Here is a 20883-nt window from a genome sequence, read left to right as displayed (position 1 = left end):
GGGCCGGCGTGCTGTCGTCATCGCGCTAACGTGCTGAGCGTGAGGAGGGACGGCGCGCGCTGGGAGCATGGCGTCTCGGACAGGGAGACCGGAGCACCGCGCACCGCCTGATGTGGTAAATCCTGTACTGCCCGTCCCTCAGTGCCCGCAACCCGACCAGTGCCCGCAACCCGACCAGTGCCCGCAACCCGACCAGTGCCCGCGACCCGACCAGTGCCCGCGACCCGACCAGTGCCCGCGACCCGACCAGTGCCCGCAACCCGACCAGTGCCCACCACACACAGGGCCCGGGGCATAATCACTGTACAGCCTGGGGTGGGCTCAGTGTGTGATGCCCTCAGTGTACAGCCTGGGGTGGGCTCAGTGTGTAATGCCCTCAGTGTACAGCCTGGGGTGGGCTCAGTGTGTGATGCCCTCAGTGTACAGCCTGGGGTGGGCTCAGTGTGTAATGCCCTCAGTGTACAGCCTGGGGTGGGCTCAGTGTGTAATGCCCTCAGTGTACAGCCTGGGGTGGGCTCAGTGTGTAAGGCCCTCAGTGTACAGCCTGGGGTGGGCTCAGTGTGTAATGCCCTCAGTGTACAGCCTGGGGTGGGCTCAGTGTGTAAGGCCCTCAGTGTACAGCCTGGGGTGGGCTCAGTGTGTAATGCCCTCAGTGTACAGCCTGGGGTGGGCTCAGTGTGTAAGGCCCTCAGTGTACAGCCTGGGGTGGGCTCAGTGTGTAAGGCCCTCAGTGTACAGCCTGGGGTGGGCTCAGTGTGTAATGCCCTCAGTGTACAGCCTGGGGTGGGCTCAGTGTGTAAGGCCCTCAGTGTACAGCCTGGGGTGAGCTCAGTGTGTAATGCCCTCAGTGTACAGCCTGGGGTGGGCTCAGTGTGTGATGCCCTCAGTGTACAGCCTGGGGTGGGCTCAGTGTGTAATACCCTCAGTGTACAGCCTGGGGTGGGCTCAGTGTGTAAGGCCCTCAGTGTACAGCCTGGGGTGGGCTCAGTGTGTAAGGCCCTCAGTGTACAGCCTGGGGTGGGCTCAGTGTGTAAGGCCCTCAGTGTACAGCCTGGGGTGAGCTCAGTGTGTAATGCCCTCAGTGTACAGCCTGGGGTGGGCTCAGTGTGTAATGCCCTCAGTGTACAGCCTGGGGTGGGCTCAGTGTGTAATGCCCTCAGTGTACAGCCTGGGGTGGGCTCAGTGTGTAATGCCCTCAGTGTACAGCCTGGGGTGGGCTCAGTGTGTAATGCCCTCAGTGTATAGCCTGGGGTGGGCTCAGTGTGTGATGCCCTCAGTGTATAGCCTGGGGTGGGCTCAGTGTGTAAGGCCCTCAGTGTACAGCCTGGGGTGGGCTCAGTGTGTGATGCCCTCAGTGTACAGCCTGGGGTGGGCTCAGTGTGTAAGGCCCTCAGTGTACAGCCTGGGGTGGGCTCAGTGTGTAATGCCCTCAGTGTACAGCCTGGGGTGGGCTCAGTGTGTAATGCCCTCAGTGTACAGCCTGGGGTGGGCTCAGTGTGTAATGCCCTCAGTGTACAGCCTGGGGTGGGCTCAGTGTGTAATGCCCTCAGTGTACAGCCTGGGGTGGGCTCAGTGTGTAAGGCCCTCAGTGTACAGCCTGGGGTGGGCTCAGTGTGTAAGGCCCTCAGTGTACAGCCTGGGGTGGGCTCAGTGTGTAATGCCCTCAGTGTACAGCCTGGGGTGGGCTCAGTGTGTAAGGCCCTCAGTGTACAGCCTGGGGTGGGCTCAGTGTGTAATGCCCTCAGTGTACAGCCTGGGGTGGGCTCAGTGTGTAAGGCCCTCAGTGTACAGCCTGGGGTGGGCTCAGTGTGTAATGCCCTCAGTGTACAGCCTGGGGTGGGCTCAGTGTGTAAGGCCCTCAGTGTACAGCCTGGGGTGGGCTCAGTGTGTAATGCCCTCAGTGTACAGCCTGGGGTGGGCTCAGTGTGTAATGCCCTCAGTGTACAGCCTGGGGTGGGCTCAGTGTGTAAGGCCCTCAGTGTACAGCCTGGGGTGGGCTCAGTGTGTAATGCCCTCAGTGTACAGCCTGGGGTGGGCTCAGTGTGTAATGCCCTCAGTGTACAGCCTGGGGTGGGCTCAGTGTGTAAGGCCCTCAGTGTACAGCCTGGGGTGGGCTCAGTGTGTAAGGCCCTCAGTGTACAGCCTGGGGTGGGCTCAGTGTGTAAGGCCCTCAGTGTACAGCCTGGGGTGGGCTCAGTGTGTAATACCCTCAGTGTACAGCCTGGGGTGGGCTCAGTGTGTAATGCCCTCAGTGTACAGCCTGGGGTGGGCTCAGTGTGTAAGGCCCTCAGTGTACAGCCTGGGGTGGGCTCAGTGTGTAAGGCCCTCAGTGTACAGCCTGGGGTGGGCTCAGTGTGTAATGCCCTCAGTGTATAGCCTGGCCTGGGCTCAGCGTGTAATGCCCTCAGTGTACAGCCTGGGGTGGGCTCAGCGTGTAATGCCCTCAGTGTACAGCCTGGGGTGGGCTCAGTGTGTAATGCCCTCAGTGTACAGCCTGGGGTGGGCTCAGTGTGTAAGGCCCTCAGTGTACAGCCTGGGGTGGGCTCAGTGTGTAAGGCCCTCAGTGTACAGCCTGGGGTGGGCTCAGTGTGTAAGGCCCTCAGTGTACAGCCTGGGGTGGGCTCAGTGTGTAATGCCCTCAGTGTACAGCCTGGGGTGGGCTCAGTGTGTAATGCCCTCAGTGTACAGGCCTGGGGTGGGCTCAGTGTGTAAGGCCCTCAGTGTACAGCCTGGGGTGGGCTCAGTGTGTAAGGCCCTCAGTGTACAGCCTGGGGTGGGCTCAGTGTGTAAGGCCCTCAGTGTACAGCCTGGGGTGGGCTCAGTGTGTAATGCCCTCAGTGTACAGCCTGGCCTGGGCTCAGTGTGTAATGCCCTCAGTGTACAGCCTGGGGTGGGCTCAGTGTGTAAGGCCCTCAGTGTACAGCCTGGGGTGGGCTCAGTGTGTAATGCCCTCAGTGTACAGCCTGGCCTGGGCTCAGTGTGTAATGCCCTCAGTGTACAGCCTGGGGTGGGCTCAGTGTGTAAGGCCCTCAGTGTACAGCCTGGGGTGGGCTCAGTGTGTAATGCCCTCAGTGTACAGCCTGGGGTGGGCTCAGTGTGTAATGCCCTCAGTGTACAGCCTGGGGTGGGCTCTGTGTAATGCCCTCAGTGTACAGCCTGGGGTGGGCTCAGTGTGTGATGCCCTCAGTGTACAGCCTGGGGTGGGCTCAGTGTGTAATGCCCTCAGTGTACAGCCTGGGGTGGGCTCAGTGTGTAAGGCCCTCAGTGTACAGCCTGGGGTGGGCTCAGTGTGTAATGCCCTCAGTGTACAGCCTGGGGTGGGCTCAGTGTGTAATGCCCTCAGTGTACAGCCTGGGGTGAGCTCAGTGTGTAATGCCCTCAGTGTACAGCCTGGGGTGGGCTCAGTGTGTAATGCCCTCAGTGTACAGCCTGGGGTGGGCTCAGTGTGTAATGCCCTCAGTGTACAGCCTGGGGTGGGCTCAGTGTGTGATGCCCTCAGTGTACAGCCTGGGGTGGGCTCAGTGTGTAATGCCCTCAGTGTAATGCCCTCAATGGACAGGCCTGGGCTGAGCTTGGGGTGTAATCTTGTCAGTGTACAGGCTATGCTGTAATGGGCAAACGATAGGATTGTAACTGGAGGATGAGATTGAATGTGTAGAAAAGTCATCTTCAACCAAATTTAGTTTTGCGCTCTTTGCAGAATATGAAATGGTAATTGTCTAATTGAATTTTTGCGCAGAGCTGGCAGTCTATTATATTGTTAGCAATGCTGTTAATTTCTCACTGTTCTGCATTCTCCATCCCCCCCCCCCTCCACACACATTCTGTTATTCCCTTTGCTGAACACATTGCCTCAATGCTGGAAAAGCAGTCTGCTCCAATACATCTGTCAGAGCAACTCTGAACAAGCTGCTAATAGGGCACAAAAGTGATTCAGGTCAATTTGACCTCATATTATTTTTTTCCTTCTGCGGGCAAATGTCTCCTCGATCCACTGTGTGGAAACATGAAACAGAATTTATTTTCCCCTTTCCTTTGGAGATACAATTGGCTTGAAATTCCACTCTGTCTTAGCCAGTAATACCATTTTGTTAAACAATTCAGATTTTAAAAAGAGCCGGCATGTAAATTAAGGCCGAATTTTCCTTATTTTTGAGCAATCTTAAATTTGAAAACAAAATGGCCTTGAAGATGATCGCTCCCCTGAGTTTAAGGATAGTCTTGCCTTTGCATTTGTGTTTTCTATTTAAGACAGTGTTAATTGTAAGTCTCTGGCTTCCAAAGACTATTAATTATGTGGTAAGAATCAGCTAACCTATACACGGTATTATTTACAATAATCACAATAAGGTTGATTTCTGGAGTAGATTGAAAGTCATTTTTCTTTCTCTTCACAGTTTTACAATGAGCAAGAAGCAAGAAAATATACCCAGAAGTAAGTTTTCTGAGCTTTCTGTAACCTTCTACTCCATTCTTTTTTGTAGACTTATTCACATGAAGTTGTACTGCAATATACGCACTATCAATTAGTTGTAATATTCCTTGGATTTGATGTAGTGCCAATAATGCCAAAACGTCTCAAACCACTTCACAGGGAATTGCTGCGAAGTGTGTATTTGTAGGCACAGGAGGTACCACAAATGAGCATGAACTGAATGACCATTTGTTGGCCAGGACATAAGGGGAAGCTCCTTTAACTTTTCAAACAATGCCATGGAACTTTTTAACGTCCACTTGAATGGCAAACAGGACCTTGGTTTAGCATCGCATCCAAAGGAGAGAGAGAAAGGGTTTGCTTCAATTCACAAGTGCACTTCAAATAATACATCACTGGAGTTTTAGACTGGACTGTGAGCTGAAGTCCGGACGTGGACTTGAATCCATAACCTTCAAATGATTGCCATACTATTTACGAGAGGGTGGTTTATTTGCCAATCAGTGTTCACATTTGTGTGAACATATTACGTTCTGGACACTAGTTCATTTTTACTAATTGAAGGATTCTGCAGTGGTTTTTCTTCGAATAATATTTGTTCAACAATGCAAAGGACATTTTTGTTTTTGAAAAAAAGTGAATGTTTGATAAACGTAAATGTATCCTAGGATTATTAGCATTGCTGTGGGATTCTTGTTACTAAGTGGCTGCAACAGTCTACTTGGTTTGGGCTCAAACCTGAAAGATTCACTTCTGGATCAGATGTTCATGGGTTGCAGCCCACACTAGAACTTGAGCTTATAACATAAGGTGAAACTCTAACTCTAACTGAGGGAGTGCTTCAATGAGGGAGATGACTTTTCGCCCACAAATATACAGTCAATTCACTTTACAGCATATTCTGTGAAGCACTTTGAGACGTCTAGAAGACGTGAAAAGCACTATATCAAATGCAAGGATTATTATTATTAAGACTTAGTTTAGATCATCTGAGATCTTGTCTGTGTGTTTTGGTGGGCAGCAAAGATCTTAACGCAGTGTCACTACCCACTTTATAGAGAAATGGGAATAAAGGACAATTTTTTAAAAAAAAGATACCTTGTTTTATTTAAAAAACGAAGAATGCTACTGGTGTAATGTATAGACTTGATTATGCAGTTAATTACTTTTTTTTCACTTTGCAGCTCTCGTATGATTGGAATCCAGACACAGATGTCAGAAAGAGCCGTTGAGCTACTAAATTTACCTGAAAACCAACCTTGTTTTTTGTTGGATGTTGGGTATGGTTGTTTATTCTTTAAAAATTCTAATAAAAGCTGATTTTCATTGAATGCTAACAATTTTTGGTGGAGGTTTTATTTAAACGTTTCCTTTTTCAGTTGCCCAACTGTTACAGCCTGAGCAGTCTTCACCTAATAGTTTTAACTGAACAATAGTTGTGTAAGAATGGCACTGTTTGAGATTTTTTTTTGCTATCCCCTAGAGCTCTCAGCCTGGCAGCAGGAATTTAGGATTCTATGGTGGTTTTTCGTAGAATAATATTTGTTCGACCATGCAAAGGCCAGTTTTGTTTTTAAAAAAGTGTATGTTTGATAACCTTAAATGTATCCTAAGATTATTAGCGCTGCTGCGGGATACTTGTGGCTAAGTAGCTGATTATTGAGGAAAGAAGTGTTGAAAGTACCTTTCGTCTGTTGAAAATATTCTTTGTCTCCATGCGTTTCTTTTCATTTCTTTCATATGGGGGGATGGGAGGGGAGAGAGAAAGGGACGGCATCAATTGACAAGCGCGCATGTCAAGTTGCTGAAAAGTGAATTGACAAAATTGCCAGAATTGTAGTGGATATCTGTGGTTAAAGTGGGAAAGAGTAGGTACTTCCAGTTTTTGTTTCCACCTGTACCTTTTAGTGCATTCTGTCTCTTTTATATGCTTCAAAGTGAAATGTGTGCATGTGTGGTTTTGTCCTGTTTGTGATTGATGGCTGCATGCTGTTGACACACACATGATTTCAGTATGTCAAATGGCAACATATGCACAAAAAATGAAATAATTAAATGTATAAAAATGCACTAAGAATACTCCTTTCGACATAAAATTAAAACCTTGATTATCCACGGGTAGGAAGGGGCAATTTGTTCCATCTACTAGGAAGGTAATTGAGGCTACACACTACTGAGATACATGAAAGGCCTTACTATTAGATTTATACCACTGGAGAAGGTGACTAAAATATGTTTCTGTATTTTTTCTAGGTGTGGTTCAGGATTGAGTGGAGACTATCTCACAGAAGAGGGACATTACTGGGTTGGTTTAGATATCAGCATTGCCATGCTTGGTAAGTGCAGTAGCTGGAGATGTTGGCCAACAATGATATGGATAAACTTTAGTTGAAAGCTTTGTTCTTTGTACCTCTGTTGTAAACATTCAAACATGCAACTATCTTGCAGAATTTGCTCATGCGTATTTAATAAGAGCAATAAAAAAGTGCTTGTGCAGGAAATAACATCAGATGACACTTCCTGCACCATCCAAGTGATAGCAGTGAATTGTCAGCCCTTTTTAGTCTGCCTTTTTTTGCTTTCAACACAGTCTCCAAAGTATTGGACCTATATGCACAGTTCTTATTTGTTAACTTCTACACCAGTGTTTTAGGCAATGTGCTATACAATACAAAGAAAATACTGTTCTCTCAACTCTTGTATTATATGACCCTGTATTTGTTCTGCTTCATTTTCCTACCAGATATCGCATTGGAGAGAGAGGTGGAGGGTGATCTCATTTTGGGGGACATGGGTCAAGGAGTCCCATTCCGGCCTGGTACTTTTGATGGCTGCATCAGGTATTAGCAACGGAAAATGACTGAATTGGCACAGTGATACTCAATCATTCTTTTTGTCCCCATGTTGGATTGGGTTTGCAATTAGGTAGTGTGAATACCCACTGAGACAAGTATTAGAATTCAGGTACAGTGGGAGAATTTTAGGTGTCAGCCTCACTCAGTTGGTAGCACTCTTGCCTCTGAGTCAAAAGTTGTTGGTTCAAGCGCGCTGGTGGGACTTTGCAGTTCAGAGGAAGCACTGTATTTCAGAGGTGCCGTCCTTCATATGAGATGTTAAACTAAGATCCCATCTGCATGTATAGGTAGACTTAAAGATCCCATGACACTACTCAAAAAGAGAAGAAAGTTTTTCCCAATGTGCAAATTGTCTATTGGATTCAACTACAAAATACGCAGTCACTACACTTTACAGCATATGTGAAGTGCTTTGAGACGTTTTGATCTGAAAGTTCCTGTATCAGATGGAACGGTTATTTATTATTTAATTGATTCTTTATTTGACATACATACCTTTTACTCATTTATGTTTAAAATTCCACAACACTGTATACTTAGTGTTCTGTATTATATTCTAGCTACATTATTAGTGCCAAAATGAAACTGCATTTGGTATGATAATGAAGAAGGCAATTAAACAATTGGATTTTAACTAAAGGAGGATAAATTGAGTGCAACAACATTGTGGTCACCTTACTTGTAGTCTTCATTTGCTTCTTTGCTTCAGGGGCAGGGCCTGGATATGCAAAAGAACAGTCTGTAGAAAGAATGCCTTTAACTATGTTTTTTCTTTCTTCAGTATTTCTGCCCTCCAGTGGCTGTGCAATGCAGATAAGAAAAGTCACAGTCCTCCTAAGAGGTTGTACAAGTTTTTCAGCTCCTTATATGCCAGCCTGGTAAGCTCCAATCTACAGAACCACAACATTTCTGGTCAGCTACTGCAAGGATTAATTGATTCTAAGTGTACATGTCTTGAGTTGTTTATAGACCATCATCTTAAGTATTGACCTGAAATATAGATTGAAAAGTGTTAATTGAGCAATTCTGCATATATACACATTCGATCTAAAATTACATCAGAAGAATTAGGAAAGGAATTTTAATTTGTATCTCCTCTTTTCCCTGTTCAAGCTTACTTATTCACACTATTACTCATCATGAAGTTTTTTTTGAGGAGGGCAGTATCATTAGTGTTTGGGGTGGCTTATTATTGTTTTCCTTGAACAAAGAAACATTGCCTTAGGAAAGAAACAATAAAAGCATAACTGGATTGAATCGAGCAGAACAGGCACAATCATTTCATTGTTTTAGTGACCAGCATAGCTATTTTCTGTGAATTTGTTGGTCTGTTTTACAGGCTCGAGGAGGTAGAGCTGTGTTTCAGATGTACCCTGAGAACTCAGAGCAGGTTTGTTACAAAAATATAGAATTGAACAGCAGATGTTCTTATTCTATTTATTCAACTGATGTATTGCATGCTGAGTGAACCGTGACTGTCAAAAGGCAGATTTCTCAGGCACTCTTCAAGATCTATCTTTTCATTTTCTTTTGGCCACTTTCTTCTTCTGCCCCCCCCCCCTCACCCCCCAATTGGAGGGGGGCTTGTCCCCAGTGAAGCACTTTCAGGCGTCCTCTCAATGTGTGAGGCCCTACATTAATTTATATTGCTGTGCTATAGTGACACAGCAATTCCAATTTGTCAGAAGAACTGACGTTTCAGTGCTGCAAGATGCTATTCTGTGTGAAGGATGCTTACATAAATGCTGTGTTAAAGAAGTAAAAAGAAATTCTGAAAATCTTATGACACGAGTTGTTTTTCAAATTTTAACAACAACAACTTGGATTTATATAGCGCCCTCCACGCCGGACGGTGTCTCAGAGCACTTCATCACAGTAACGGATCCCGGGGCTGAGCCAGGGGGAGAGGGAGGAAGGTGACCAAAGGTGCTGTCGAAAAGAAAGGTCTTCAGCAGAGACCTGAAAATAGGAAGAGAGAGAGTGAGGCGAAGGGAGTGAGGAAGGGAGTTCCAGAGCCTAGGGGCATAGTGGCTGAAGGCACGGCCGCCGAGGGTGGAGTGGAGGACTCGGAGGAACGAAGGCAATGGTATTGGTACCGTTTGGGATATGAGAGGTAGAGGGGGTGCAGAGGAGTGGAGGGATTTGAAGACAAGGGTGAGAATCTTGAAGTTGATCCTCTCTGGGACAGGCAGCCAGTGCAGTCTGGCAAGGACTGGGGTGATCAGGGAACAGAGTTTGGTGCGAGTGAGAATGCGGGCGGCAGAGTTTTGAATAATCTGGATTTTATGGATGGTAGTGGATGGGAGACCGGCGAGGAGGGAGTTAGAATAGTCCAGCCGAGAGGTGACAAAGGAATGGACCAGGGTTTCAGCGGCTTTCGGAGTGAGGTATTGGCGGAGACGGGCGATGCTTCGGAGGTGGAAGAAAGCGGTGAGGGACCGGATGTGGGGAGGAAGGATAATTGGGGGTCGAACCTGACGCCTGGGTTGCATACGGGTTCGGAGAGTTTTAGGGGGAGGTTGGGGAGGTGGAGGAGGTGAGAGCCGTGAGACTTTAGACGTTGACGAGAGCCAAAGAGTATGTCTTCCGTCTTGTCAACGTTCAGCTGAAGGAAATTTGTGCTCATCCAGTCCCTGAGATCTGACAGGCAGACTGACAGAACATCAGGGGACTGGGGGTCGCAAAGAGAGGTGGAAAAATAGAGTTGGGTGTTGTCCGCATACATGTGGAAATGTACCCCATGTCTGCGGATGACATCCCCAAGAGGGAGCATGTAGATCAGAAAGAGGCGGGGGTCAAGGGTGGATCCTTGGGGTAACCCGCAGGTAACCGGGTGAGAGTGTGAGGAGAAGCCGTTTGTGCAGATGTACTGCTGGCAGTTTGTGAGGTAGGACCGAACCAGGGGAGTGCGGTCCCACAGAGTTGGATGACAGAGGAAAGGCGGTGGAGGAGGATGGCGTGATTGACTGTGTCGAACACGGCGAAGAGGTTCAGGGAGCCCTGGTCACAGATGGGGAGGATGTTGTTTGTGACTTTCACAAGCACAGTCTCTGTACTGTGGGCAGGGCGGGAACTGAACTGGAGGGGTTCGAAGAGGGAGTGGGAGGAGAGGTGTGCGCAAAGTTGATTGACAACAATGCATTCTAGGACTTTTCAAGGAAGGGCAGGTTAGAAATAGGGCGATAGTGGCTGGAGTTTGAGGGATCTAGGGAAGATTTTTTGAGGAGGGGTGTGATGATAACAGTTTTGAGGAGGGCAGGGGCTGATCCAGAGGAGAGGGACTGGTTGATGATGTCAGCCAGTAGTGGGCAGAGGAGGGGGAGCTGGGTGACCAGCAAGTTAGTGGTGAGTAGGTCGAGGCAGCAGGTGATGAGTTTCATGGAGGTGATGGTTGGTGAGATGGAGGAGGGAGAGATGGGGAGGAAGGAATGTAGGATGCGGTTCGTGGTAGGAGCTTATGATGGTGAGGGAGACGGAGAGGAGGTGGTGGGTGACAAGAGGCAGGCGAATGAGGCTGCCTGGCGGATGTTATGTATTTTAGATGAAAAGAAGTTCATGACCTCCTCGCATTTGGCATTTGATATGAAGATTGAGGAGGCCTGAGGGGGGGCACGGAGGAGGTAGTGGGTGGTGGAAAAAAGGATTTTAGGGTTGTGTTTAGCCTCCCAAGATGATGTTGGGAGTAGAAGGCTGTTTTTGCGTGTGTCAAAGAACGGCAGTAGCTGTGGAGATGCTCGAGCCACAGTTGGTGGTGAAATGTCAGGCCAGTTTTCCGCCATCTGCGCTCGAGCAGCCAGGTTTGGGTTTTTTGGCGCCGGGGATGGTTGTTGTACCAGGGGGATCGGGAGAGTTTGGAGATGGTCCTGGATTTCAGGGGGACGAGGGAGTTGAAGGTGGAGGAGAGGCGATCATGGAGCAGCTGGACGGCTGCTTCAGGATCTCTGCGGGTGGAAGGCCAGAGGGATAGGATGTTTGATGATGCGAGGGCCTTTGTGAGGGTCTCAGGGGGTAGCCTTTTCCAAGGGTAGTAGAGGATGGTTTACAAATCATACTGCAATCTATATTGTTCTGTGCTGTAAAACTGCATCCAAATAAGAGGCATTCTGGTGACTAGAATGTTAACCTTGAGATTCCTGGAAATGGATGCTTTCCACTTAATGATGTCAGCCTTTAATGGTCCTGGAGAAGTTGTTAGCAGCCGTGTGCAATCCTATAATTATGTTTTTGACACACGGATTGCAGTCTCACTGTACCTGGCTCCAACTCCCATTTCTGTAGCGCTAAGTGTTAGATGTCTTCCTGGTAGCAGTATCAGCTGTTGCTTCCACTTATGCTAAATTATTCATATAGATAAATATTACATTATTACATGGTTAGAGCATTCGCCTCACAACCGATGCCCGACAGTGCGAAACGTTGGGCAAGTTTCCTTACTCCACATGCCTCTGTTTACCTAGCAGTAAGTAGGAATCCGGTTGTTGGTCAGTTAGTAGATCGCTTTTCCGTGGGTAATAATTCCTTAAAAAAAATAATACATTGGTCACTTCAATCCACGACTGTTTGTGGGACACTGCTGTGAGCAATTCGCTACTGTGTTTCGCCCGCAAAATATGCAGTCAAATCACTTCACAGTATATTCTGTGAAGCGCTTTGAGACATCTCCAAGACGTGATAATAATAATCCTTGCATTTGATATGGCGCTTTTCAAGTCTTCTAGACATCTCAAAGCATTTCACAGAATATACTTTAAGTGAATTGACTATATTTGTGGGCGAAACGCGGCAGCCAATTGCACACAGCAGTGTTCCACAAACAGTCGTGGATTGAGTGACCAAATTATTAATTTTTTTTGCAAGGATTATTATCTCCGGAAAACCAATCCGACAATCAACTGACAACTGGGTTCCCACTTACTGTTAGGTAAACAGGCACGTGTGAAGTAAGGAAACATGCCCAACATTTTGCCCCACCGGGAATAGAATCCAGGTCTTTCATTTGCGAGGTGAGTGCTCCAACCACTGAACTACAGGACTCTACTATAAGCCGCTATATGAAATGCGAGGATTAATATTATAATTACAACCAAAATCAAACCCAATTTGTTTTTGCTTGCAGCTGGAGTTAATCACAGCGCAGGCAATGAAGGCTGGTTTCACAGGAGGGATGGTGGTGGACTATCCCAACAGCACCAAAGCAAAGAAGTAAGTAGTAGCATCACTGCTATTCCTTTCAGCTCTGATGAGACTAATTGCAAGTCCATTACTGGGACTAATGGGACTAATTGCAAGTCCAAAGGACCATTACTCTTAACTATATTTATGCCTGTATTCTTTGTTCTAGTATGTCTATTCCTCCACTATAATGTTTGCCTCCATTTTGATCAGACAAAAGATTAACTGTTAATTTTCCATAAATTGAAAATAATGAAAATAATGTGCTTGCATTTTACACTGTGGTGTAAATAAAATGATTTAAGGTTCAGGTTATATGCAAAAAGATCTTGATGGATTAAGTGAAAGATTAGAAGTGTGGCAACTGGATTCAAAGTAGCCAGATATGAAGTCTTGTATTTTTGCTATCAAAATAGGAGTTCAACATATAAATTAAGTGGGAAAGTTCTAGAAGGAAACATAAACGAAGGGACTTTGGTGTGCTACGGTGGAGTCTTGCTAAAAGGTGGCAATTGGGCGTTGATAAACTTCTACCTTTTACAAGACATCTAAGCCAGGCTTATAATGGGGCAGCGATGCCAGTCAGCACCACTGCATTCATTGCACATTTGTGTGGGCTCTCTTCCAACATGTGTATCATGGAGGAAATTATGTTGGCTGTAATCTTATGACCCAGAAGTTGGTCATTTTTAGCACAGGAAGCCATGTCGCTTCTCACACAGCTGGAAGTGACGTCCTTGACAAAGTAAAGCGGCAATCTTTTAGTGCATTCATGCTATAAGGGCTATTATGGGGTTATACAGTGCTAAACAGGCCACTGGAAGGTAGTTCATAGATGAAGAGAGCTGTTAGCAGGGCAAATAAAATGCTAGGGTAATTTAAAAGCAAAGAAGTACAAAGAATATGTAGCATGGAAACAGGGCATTCAGCCCAACCAGTCTGTGCCAGTAAAGTTCTATTGTTTTACAGGGCACTAGTGAGACTGCCCTTGCAGAACTGCTTGGAATTTTGGCTGCCTCATTACAGGAAGGAGAGCTTTGGGGAGTGTGGGTTGATACCAGGGATGTGAGAGCTAAACTATTCGTTAGGTTGGGGCTATAATCTCTGGAACTGAGGAGGCTAAGAGGTGATTTGATCAGAGTGTTTAGAATTACGAAAGAGCCAGACAAATTAAGCAGTGAGTGAGTTTTTTCCAATGGTATTAATAACAAGAGAACATAACCTTAGACTTAGGGCAACATTAGGACTGAGATGAGGACATGTTTCTGAGTCTGCTGGCCTAAGAACTATACAAGAGAAATGAGTTGAGGGATTTAAGAGATTGGGATTGTAAATATTAAAGGATATTGTATGGAGCTGGGATTAGGAGAGGTTTGTAGTACATGGGCCATGGATAGTCTGGCAAAGATGAGTTAAATAACCTTCTGTTGTAATTTCTTATGTTCCTAAGTTTAGTTCTTTCAAATTATAACCTGGTGCAATTTATGTCTTGACTATTAATTTTTTCTTCTCAGATTCTTCTTGTGTTTGTTTGCTGGAGTCTCAGATAGTTTACCAAAGGTAACCTCTTCTATCTACTTCCATCATTTAAGCCCTTTCGGACATCCTTCTGATGTGAAAGATGCTATGTACAGTCGAACCTCACTATAATGAACCCTGCTTTTAACAACCCCATGGTTTTAATGATCCCAACGGCAAGACACAATTTTTTTTTGCACCTCTTTGACGGCCAAACCCTAATATAGTGAACCCCCAATATAACAATCTTTTCTGCTGGTCCTGAGGGGGTTTGTTCAAGTGAGGTTCAGCTAAGTGTAAATTTATATTGTATTGCATTGTATCAATGCATTGAACGATTCCTTGCACTCATGTTGTCTCTCTTGTGGGAAAATGACACTCTTTACAATGGACTGGTGATAATCTTGTACAAGGGAAGCTGGATCTTCCCTCTAAGTTTTGACAGTGTAGTCTGTGTGTAGAGATTGTATTTTTATTTCTTTAAAATATACAAGTTGTTTTGTGATGCTATCATTTAAATTCATCCAGAAATATATTTCAAAATCTGCAAAATATCAAATAATTCTCTCTGAATTATGTGGACTACTGCTACTGTGACAGTAACCCTTGGTAGAGATTGTAATTTAATGTATGAACCAGCCATTTGGTAACTATTTTATTTTCTAGGTGCTTGCTTTTCTTTTGAAAGTAAACCTGGGTGATGCAGTATGCGACAACATTGTGCTTTCAGTATTCATAGATTAGTTTAAATCCAGCCCGATTAAAGGAAATGAACAATCTAAGGCAGATTTTCAAATTCTGAGTTAAAATACAACAACAAACAACAATAAAATTACATTTGTATAGCGCCTTTCACGTCCCAAGGCGCCGAACAGACAGAGTTACAGACCCAAACTGGGGGTCAGGGTGAGGGAAGGTGGAGGGCAGGGGGGAAGCAGGGAGATCGAAAGCACGGTCGAAGAGGCGGGTCTTGAGATGGTTCTTGACAGTGGCAAGGGAGGGGGCGAAATGGAGGGATTGCGGGATGGAGTTCCAGAGGGGGGGCCGAGTGGCAGAAGGCCCACCCATCAACAGTGGGGCGAGTAAGACGGGGGATGTGAAGCAGGCTGGAGCTCGCTGAGTGGAGGGAGCGAACAGGATGGTAGAGGGTTAGGAGGTCGCAGAGGTAGGGGGGAGCAAGACCGGGGAGGGCTTTGAAGGTTAGGACCAGGATCTTGAACTGTATCCTCTGTGTGATGGAAGCTAGTGGAGTTGGGCAAGGATGGGGATGATAGGGTCGTGGAGCCTCGTGTGAGAGAGGACACGAGCTGCAGAGTTCTGGGTGATCTGCAGCCTGTGGAGGGAGGAGTTGGGGAGGTCGACAAGCAATGAGTTTTCATAGTCGAGCCTCGATGTAATGAAGGCGTGTATGAGGGTTTCAGCGGCCTGCGGTGTGAGACAATGGCAGAGCCGGGAGACGTTGCGGAGGCGGGGGAAGGCAGAGCGGGTCATGACGCAGATGTGGGGTAGAAAGGATGGTTGAGGGTCAAACAAGACCCCAAGGTTCTGGACTGGTTTAGCAAGGTTGAGTGTGCAACCATGGATGGTGATGCTGTTAGCGTCTGAGGTGAGGAGGTGCTGACGGGAGGCAATCAGGAGAGCCTCGTCTTGAAGAAAGTTAGCTCTTATCCAGGACTTGATGTTTGACAGACATTCTGTCAGCACAGCAGTTGGTCCTGGAGTCAAGGGTGGAGGCCGAGAGGTAGAGTTGGGTGTTATCTACATACATGTGGAAGTTGACCGTATTTGAATAGTTCAGATCGTCTTATTGTAGACCTTCCCACTAGATTAATCTGCGATCCCATTATGCTCTCAAACTTGACACTATTCCAGTATCTGCTCTGTTCATTGTTGAATGCTTTTAAATAAAAAGCTCACGAGCTTGATCTAGATCTGTGATGTCTCGTTAATTTTGTGATGTCGTCGCACAGCCTCTTGTGTTGCATTTAGTTTTCTGATTTACACCTATGTTCTAGAACTTCAAATAGTTTAAAAATTGAACTTACTGTTTTTACTCTTATGTCTTTCCGAGATCAGGGTCTTCACTCCCTGAAAAAGTCCAGTTTGCACACTAACAAACTGTTACTCAGAGGCCACCCTTATGTAAAGGACAGTTTGACCCAATCCCCTGTGAGGTTGTTGTAGACGGGTTTGACTGTATTTAGAGAATTTGCCTACAACTACTCATGGTTAACATTCTAACACTAATGTGCAAATTATTTTTGATGGGCTTGTTTAATATGAGTGGGGAAGGACAGCTTTCACTTATTTCCTCTGAAAGATATTTCCTTGCCTGGACTGCTGAAACAATACGTGTAAATATAAAATGGAGTCCAGATATGAGAAGATCAGTTCGGTGGAGCAGGAACAGACTGAAACAATAGGTCTCTCAGGACAGCCCTGTTTGTGGATCTTGGGGAGGAGGTAGAGGTGGACAGTGCAGGGCTGTGAGGTTGGAGGTTGTGGGAAGAAGCTCTTCAGAGGAGATGAGGTCATTGACTGTCTCTGTGATGATGGCTTGGTGTTCATTTTAACATGCAGTGTTAAATTGAATCAGATTGGCAACAAATACAACAGTGTAAACATGTGTTTCCCCTTTAGGGCCTTGGAACAGAAGAGGTGAAGCAACAAACAGAGGTGCAGTTCACGAATGCTAGGTATGGTGTTCATTTCAGCTTGTTAAGGGTACTACCAACTTATAAAGGAAGTGACTAAAATCTTACTTGACACCATGTCCCCAAATAACACTGATCATGTCGTCTGCATGACTTTCATACTGTTATAAATGAAGGTTGACTTGACAGTGATTGGTGTGCCACTGAAGCTGTGGAAGCCAGAGTTTAGTGTGAGAGCCTTACTGCATTAACAGATTCATTTGAAACTTGGATGCAAATAAAATGCACATATGGACCTTTCAAGTTCTTTAGTTTCTAATGAACATAGTGTATTTAGCAAATGACAGCTAAGTTGGTCTTCCTGTGCTGAAAGACTACGACTGTTTGTGGGACATTGCTGTGCGCAATTGGCTGCCGCGTTCGTCCACAAATATACAGTCAATTCACTTTACAGTGTTCTGTGAAGCACTTTGGGACGTCCTCCCGACGTGAAAAGCGCTATATCAAATGCAAGGATTATTATTATTAAGATATTTTGGAGAAACTGGAGGATAAAAGCGGCCCACTTTTATAGATAGAGCAATTGCTAGAAGTGCTGCACAATGTTTTAATATCTACCCCATATGTTAACACTTGTAGGTGGAGTGTCTGTAATTCCTCATCTGACTTTATTGGTCTTTTGCAGTAATACAGTGAAGGGTTGCAGCCTCCCTTGCTGTGTTGGCCAGAGACCTATAGTAACGGAGAGGATCATTGTTGTGACAACTCTAAGCAATGAGCTGTCATATTTTCCTGCCTCTTACAATTGCTCTTTGGAAAATTATTCAGAAACTGATTGGATCCCATGTACTTTCTGGCTGAGATTTAAAAAGTTAAGTGTCCTGAAGGGAATCTGAAAAGTTAGCCCATTTTTCAAACTTTGTAATTTAAAAATGCTAGTAAGATCCCAGATACGTACTGAATTAGCTCATTACATTCAGTATCAGAGGAATATGAAACCATCAGCCTATATTTTCGATTGCTGTCTACTGATATCTGCTGCAAGTATAGGAGTGTGGATGTTAGATGAGGGCAGGAGTGAGTTGCATACTATATCCACAGTTGGACAGATTGCCAACACTTATTGTTCAGGTCCATGTATGTAGTGTCCACTTGGGTGGTGCTGGTGAGTCAGTTTTGGAATCATTTCCTGTGAATCTCTTAGACATGCATGAAGAAGATGCGTTGTGTGGACTGACCTGGCTTTTGTAAAATAATAATAATCCTTGCATTTGATATAGCGCTTTTCGCGTCTTCTAGACGTCTCAAAGCGGCTCACAGAATATACTGTCAAGTGAATTGACTGTATATTTGTGGGCGAAACGTGGCAGCCAATTGTGCACAGCAGTGACCCACAAACAATCGTGGATTGAAGTGACCAATTTATTATTATTTTTTTTCGTGAGCGATTATTATTAGGCGTGTGTAGTAAGGAAACTTGCCCAAGGTTTCGCCTGCCGGGAATCGAACCCAGGTTTCTCGCTTGTGAGGCGAGTGCTCTAACCACTGAGCTACAGGGCTCCACTTGCCTGCTATCTCCAATGTGTAGTGGAGTGAAGCCACAAATCTATTCCATAGTGTCGCACTTTAGTTTACTATACTGCCGATGTTCACTTTTGCCTTGTAGCTGCTTAGTAGAGTCAAGACTGAATTATAGTTGCAACAATTTGCAACAACTCTTACAGTGGAGTCCTGTAGCTCAGTGGTTAGAGCACTCGCTTTGCAAGTGAGAGACCCGAGTTCAATTCCAGGCAGAGGGCGAAACCTTGGGCAAGTTTCCTTACTCCACACAGAGCCTAATAATAATCCCTCCAAAACCAAAAACAATAATAAATTGGTCATTTTCAATCTACGACTGTTTGTGGGACATTGCTGTGCGCAATTGGCTGCCGCGTTCGCCCACAAATATACAGTCAATTCACTTTACAGTGTGTTCTGTGAAGCGCTTTGGGATGTCCTCCCGACGTGAAAAGCGCTATATCAAATGTAAGGATTATTATTATTAAAGTAGTTCTCAGCCCTAAACTATTTGCTATCAAGGAATGTGCAAAATTGACCGTTTTTAAAGCATTATTTTCTTTACAATCAAATTAATGTTAATTTAAAGATCGTTGTTAGACCATCCTGCCTCTTGTTACCAAGAAAAAAAGCTGGGGGTGTGGAGAAGATAGGCAATAATGTACAAAATTCTGAGGAATATTACATTTGTATTCTGAAACTTTTACGCCTTGGTGGCTTAATGGTTGCAATAGTTTGAACGAGCTCCTATTTGATTTTTACCCACAGGATGAGACATAGAAATATGAAGGGAAAATCAGCGAAGAAAAGTAGGGACTGGATTTTGGAAAAGAAAGAACGGCGAAGGCGTCAGGGGAGGTAAGTGGAGTGAACTTTATAGCGTTAACTCTAAAAGCAAATATTTCAGCACAGTTAACACTTTAGGAAACAGAATTTTCACAAGCTGTAGCTCATCGAAAACTCAAATAAACCACTTTTATTTGTATCAGAGATTTTAACGTGTAACAAATGAGGATACTTTTGAAATCCATGGATGTTTACATTCAAATTTAAATTTGAAAGGTCTGAATGCATGTGTCTAGGGCATGTAGGAGACTGATGTACAGTAAATGAGTGTAAGCCAGAATTGCATAAATTCTTTCCTTCAACCTTCCACAGAACTGTTCGAGATGACACAAAATACACTGGAAGGAAGAGGAAGAATCATTTTTAGGATGGATATTGCTGAAGTGGTCACTGCTTCAATTATACAGCTTGGGATGGCTTGTTCCTTGGTTTTATCTGTGTGCCTTTTTATAGATCTCAGATTATTGTGTTTAAGGGTTCAAAACGCAACCCTGAACAATGATGATTAGCAAACTCCAGATGGACTTGAGCTGTATGGGTGCCGTGACGACTTACAAAGCTTTTTGGTTTTGAATGTGCATAAAGTGTGCATTGTTTCAATACTCAAATGTTAGTGCAGGATGCTTCCCACTTCCTGTTCCAACCTGGCTCCTTTCACTTCAACACATTCTGAGGTTTAAATTCATGAACATCTTTCCAGCTTTAGGTTGTAGGAGAGAGAAAGACAATTGCTTTTTCCTCCACTTGAAGATGCTTTCCCTAATGACTTTAATAGGCAGGGCTGATCAGCCTCACCTGAAGGATGTCCACTTTATGATCAGTAGGTTATGAAAATAGAACTGCAATTCGGAGAAGCTGTTTATGCAGCGTCCTAACTGTCATCCAGTTTGCCTGACAAGCTTATGAAGAGATGAGGAACAGAGAAGGAATTTCCCCACGAAAATTCATTTGTATGTATTGTGATAAAGCAGAGATGTTACTGTAGATAATTACTAAAATAGTTTTTTNCAGTGAATAATGGCATATAAACTGACATTAAAAAATTTAAAAAGCAAAGCAGAAATTTTTTTTCAGACGTTTACCAATGTTTTGTAAGTTGGATATTGAACCAGAAATAAAACTAGTTTCAGGATTCATTATTTCAATTCAACATTGTAACTTCCATTCAACAACCATCAAGAGTTTGTCAGGATTCCTTGCACAGTTCTCTCAAGTGTTTTGCTCAGTAAGGAGAATCAAGACTTTGTTAGAAATTAATGTGCAGCTAAATGTAAAAGAATTTACAGAACTTTTAAAACTACAGACTCCTTTCAATCAGTATGGATTAATATAATTGACACTGATTGGAATTGGTGGGCAGATGTAAAATAAAGCCCAGGGTTTTGTAAATCTTTATATTTCTGTGAATATTTGTCCTCTCTGGGATTTGCACCTAATTGGTGTTAGCCTCAGACTGCACTGGACCTTTGTGGATCTCTTGTGTATAAAGTTTAAAGAATGTATTCTATTCTCCCACTGTTCAGTAATATTTCATTATTTACTTGTTATTTGCAGGGTATTAGCTTATATCTAGATTCAGCTGATCTGAGTTGTTCCTCTCAACCTATGTTACAATTTTACATTATTAAAGAGAAAACTAAATCATGGAAAAACCAAGTTTGGTGGCAGTGGGTTCTGGCTTGAAATGTATCTCCCACAGTTGGCTTTACTTTCATTAACCAGTTCTGCTGTATTCACAGGAAGGGTGCTGTACAGAAGCAGCAGGATAATGCTTTCTGGAAGAGTGCTTTCTGCTGCGCAAAACTAGGTACTACACAATATTTTTTTCTGGAGAGAAAGGTATATT

At 44.9% G+C, this 20883-nt stretch overlaps 1 protein-coding gene and 1 non-coding gene across 2 annotated transcripts; both read left to right on the top strand.

Annotated features, from left to right (window-relative positions):
• Positions 1-10: 10 nt before the first annotated feature.
• bud23 (BUD23 rRNA methyltransferase and ribosome maturation factor) lies at positions 11-20689 on the top strand. The gene is made up of 12 exons (XM_007894473.2): positions 11-115; positions 4398-4435; positions 5620-5715; positions 6689-6771; positions 7179-7275; positions 8072-8168; positions 8630-8680; positions 12407-12492; positions 13977-14022; positions 16621-16676; positions 18960-19049; positions 19350-20689. The coding sequence occupies exons 1-12, from the start codon at positions 68-70 to the stop codon at positions 19402-19404; spliced, it is 843 nt and encodes a 280-aa protein (XP_007892664.1). The 5' UTR covers positions 11-67; the 3' UTR covers positions 19405-20689.
• On the top strand, positions 17308-17441 carry LOC121848619. Its single transcript, XR_006084995.1, has one exon.
• Positions 20690-20883: the final 194 nt, after the last annotated feature.

The sequence above is a fragment of the Callorhinchus milii genome, unplaced genomic scaffold (genome assembly GCF_018977255.1).
Source record: "Callorhinchus milii isolate IMCB2004 unplaced genomic scaffold, IMCB_Cmil_1.0 Scaffold3, whole genome shotgun sequence".
NCBI lineage: Eukaryota > Metazoa > Chordata > Chondrichthyes > Chimaeriformes > Callorhinchidae > Callorhinchus > Callorhinchus milii.
This window is presented reverse-complemented; position numbering and strand designations above follow the sequence as displayed.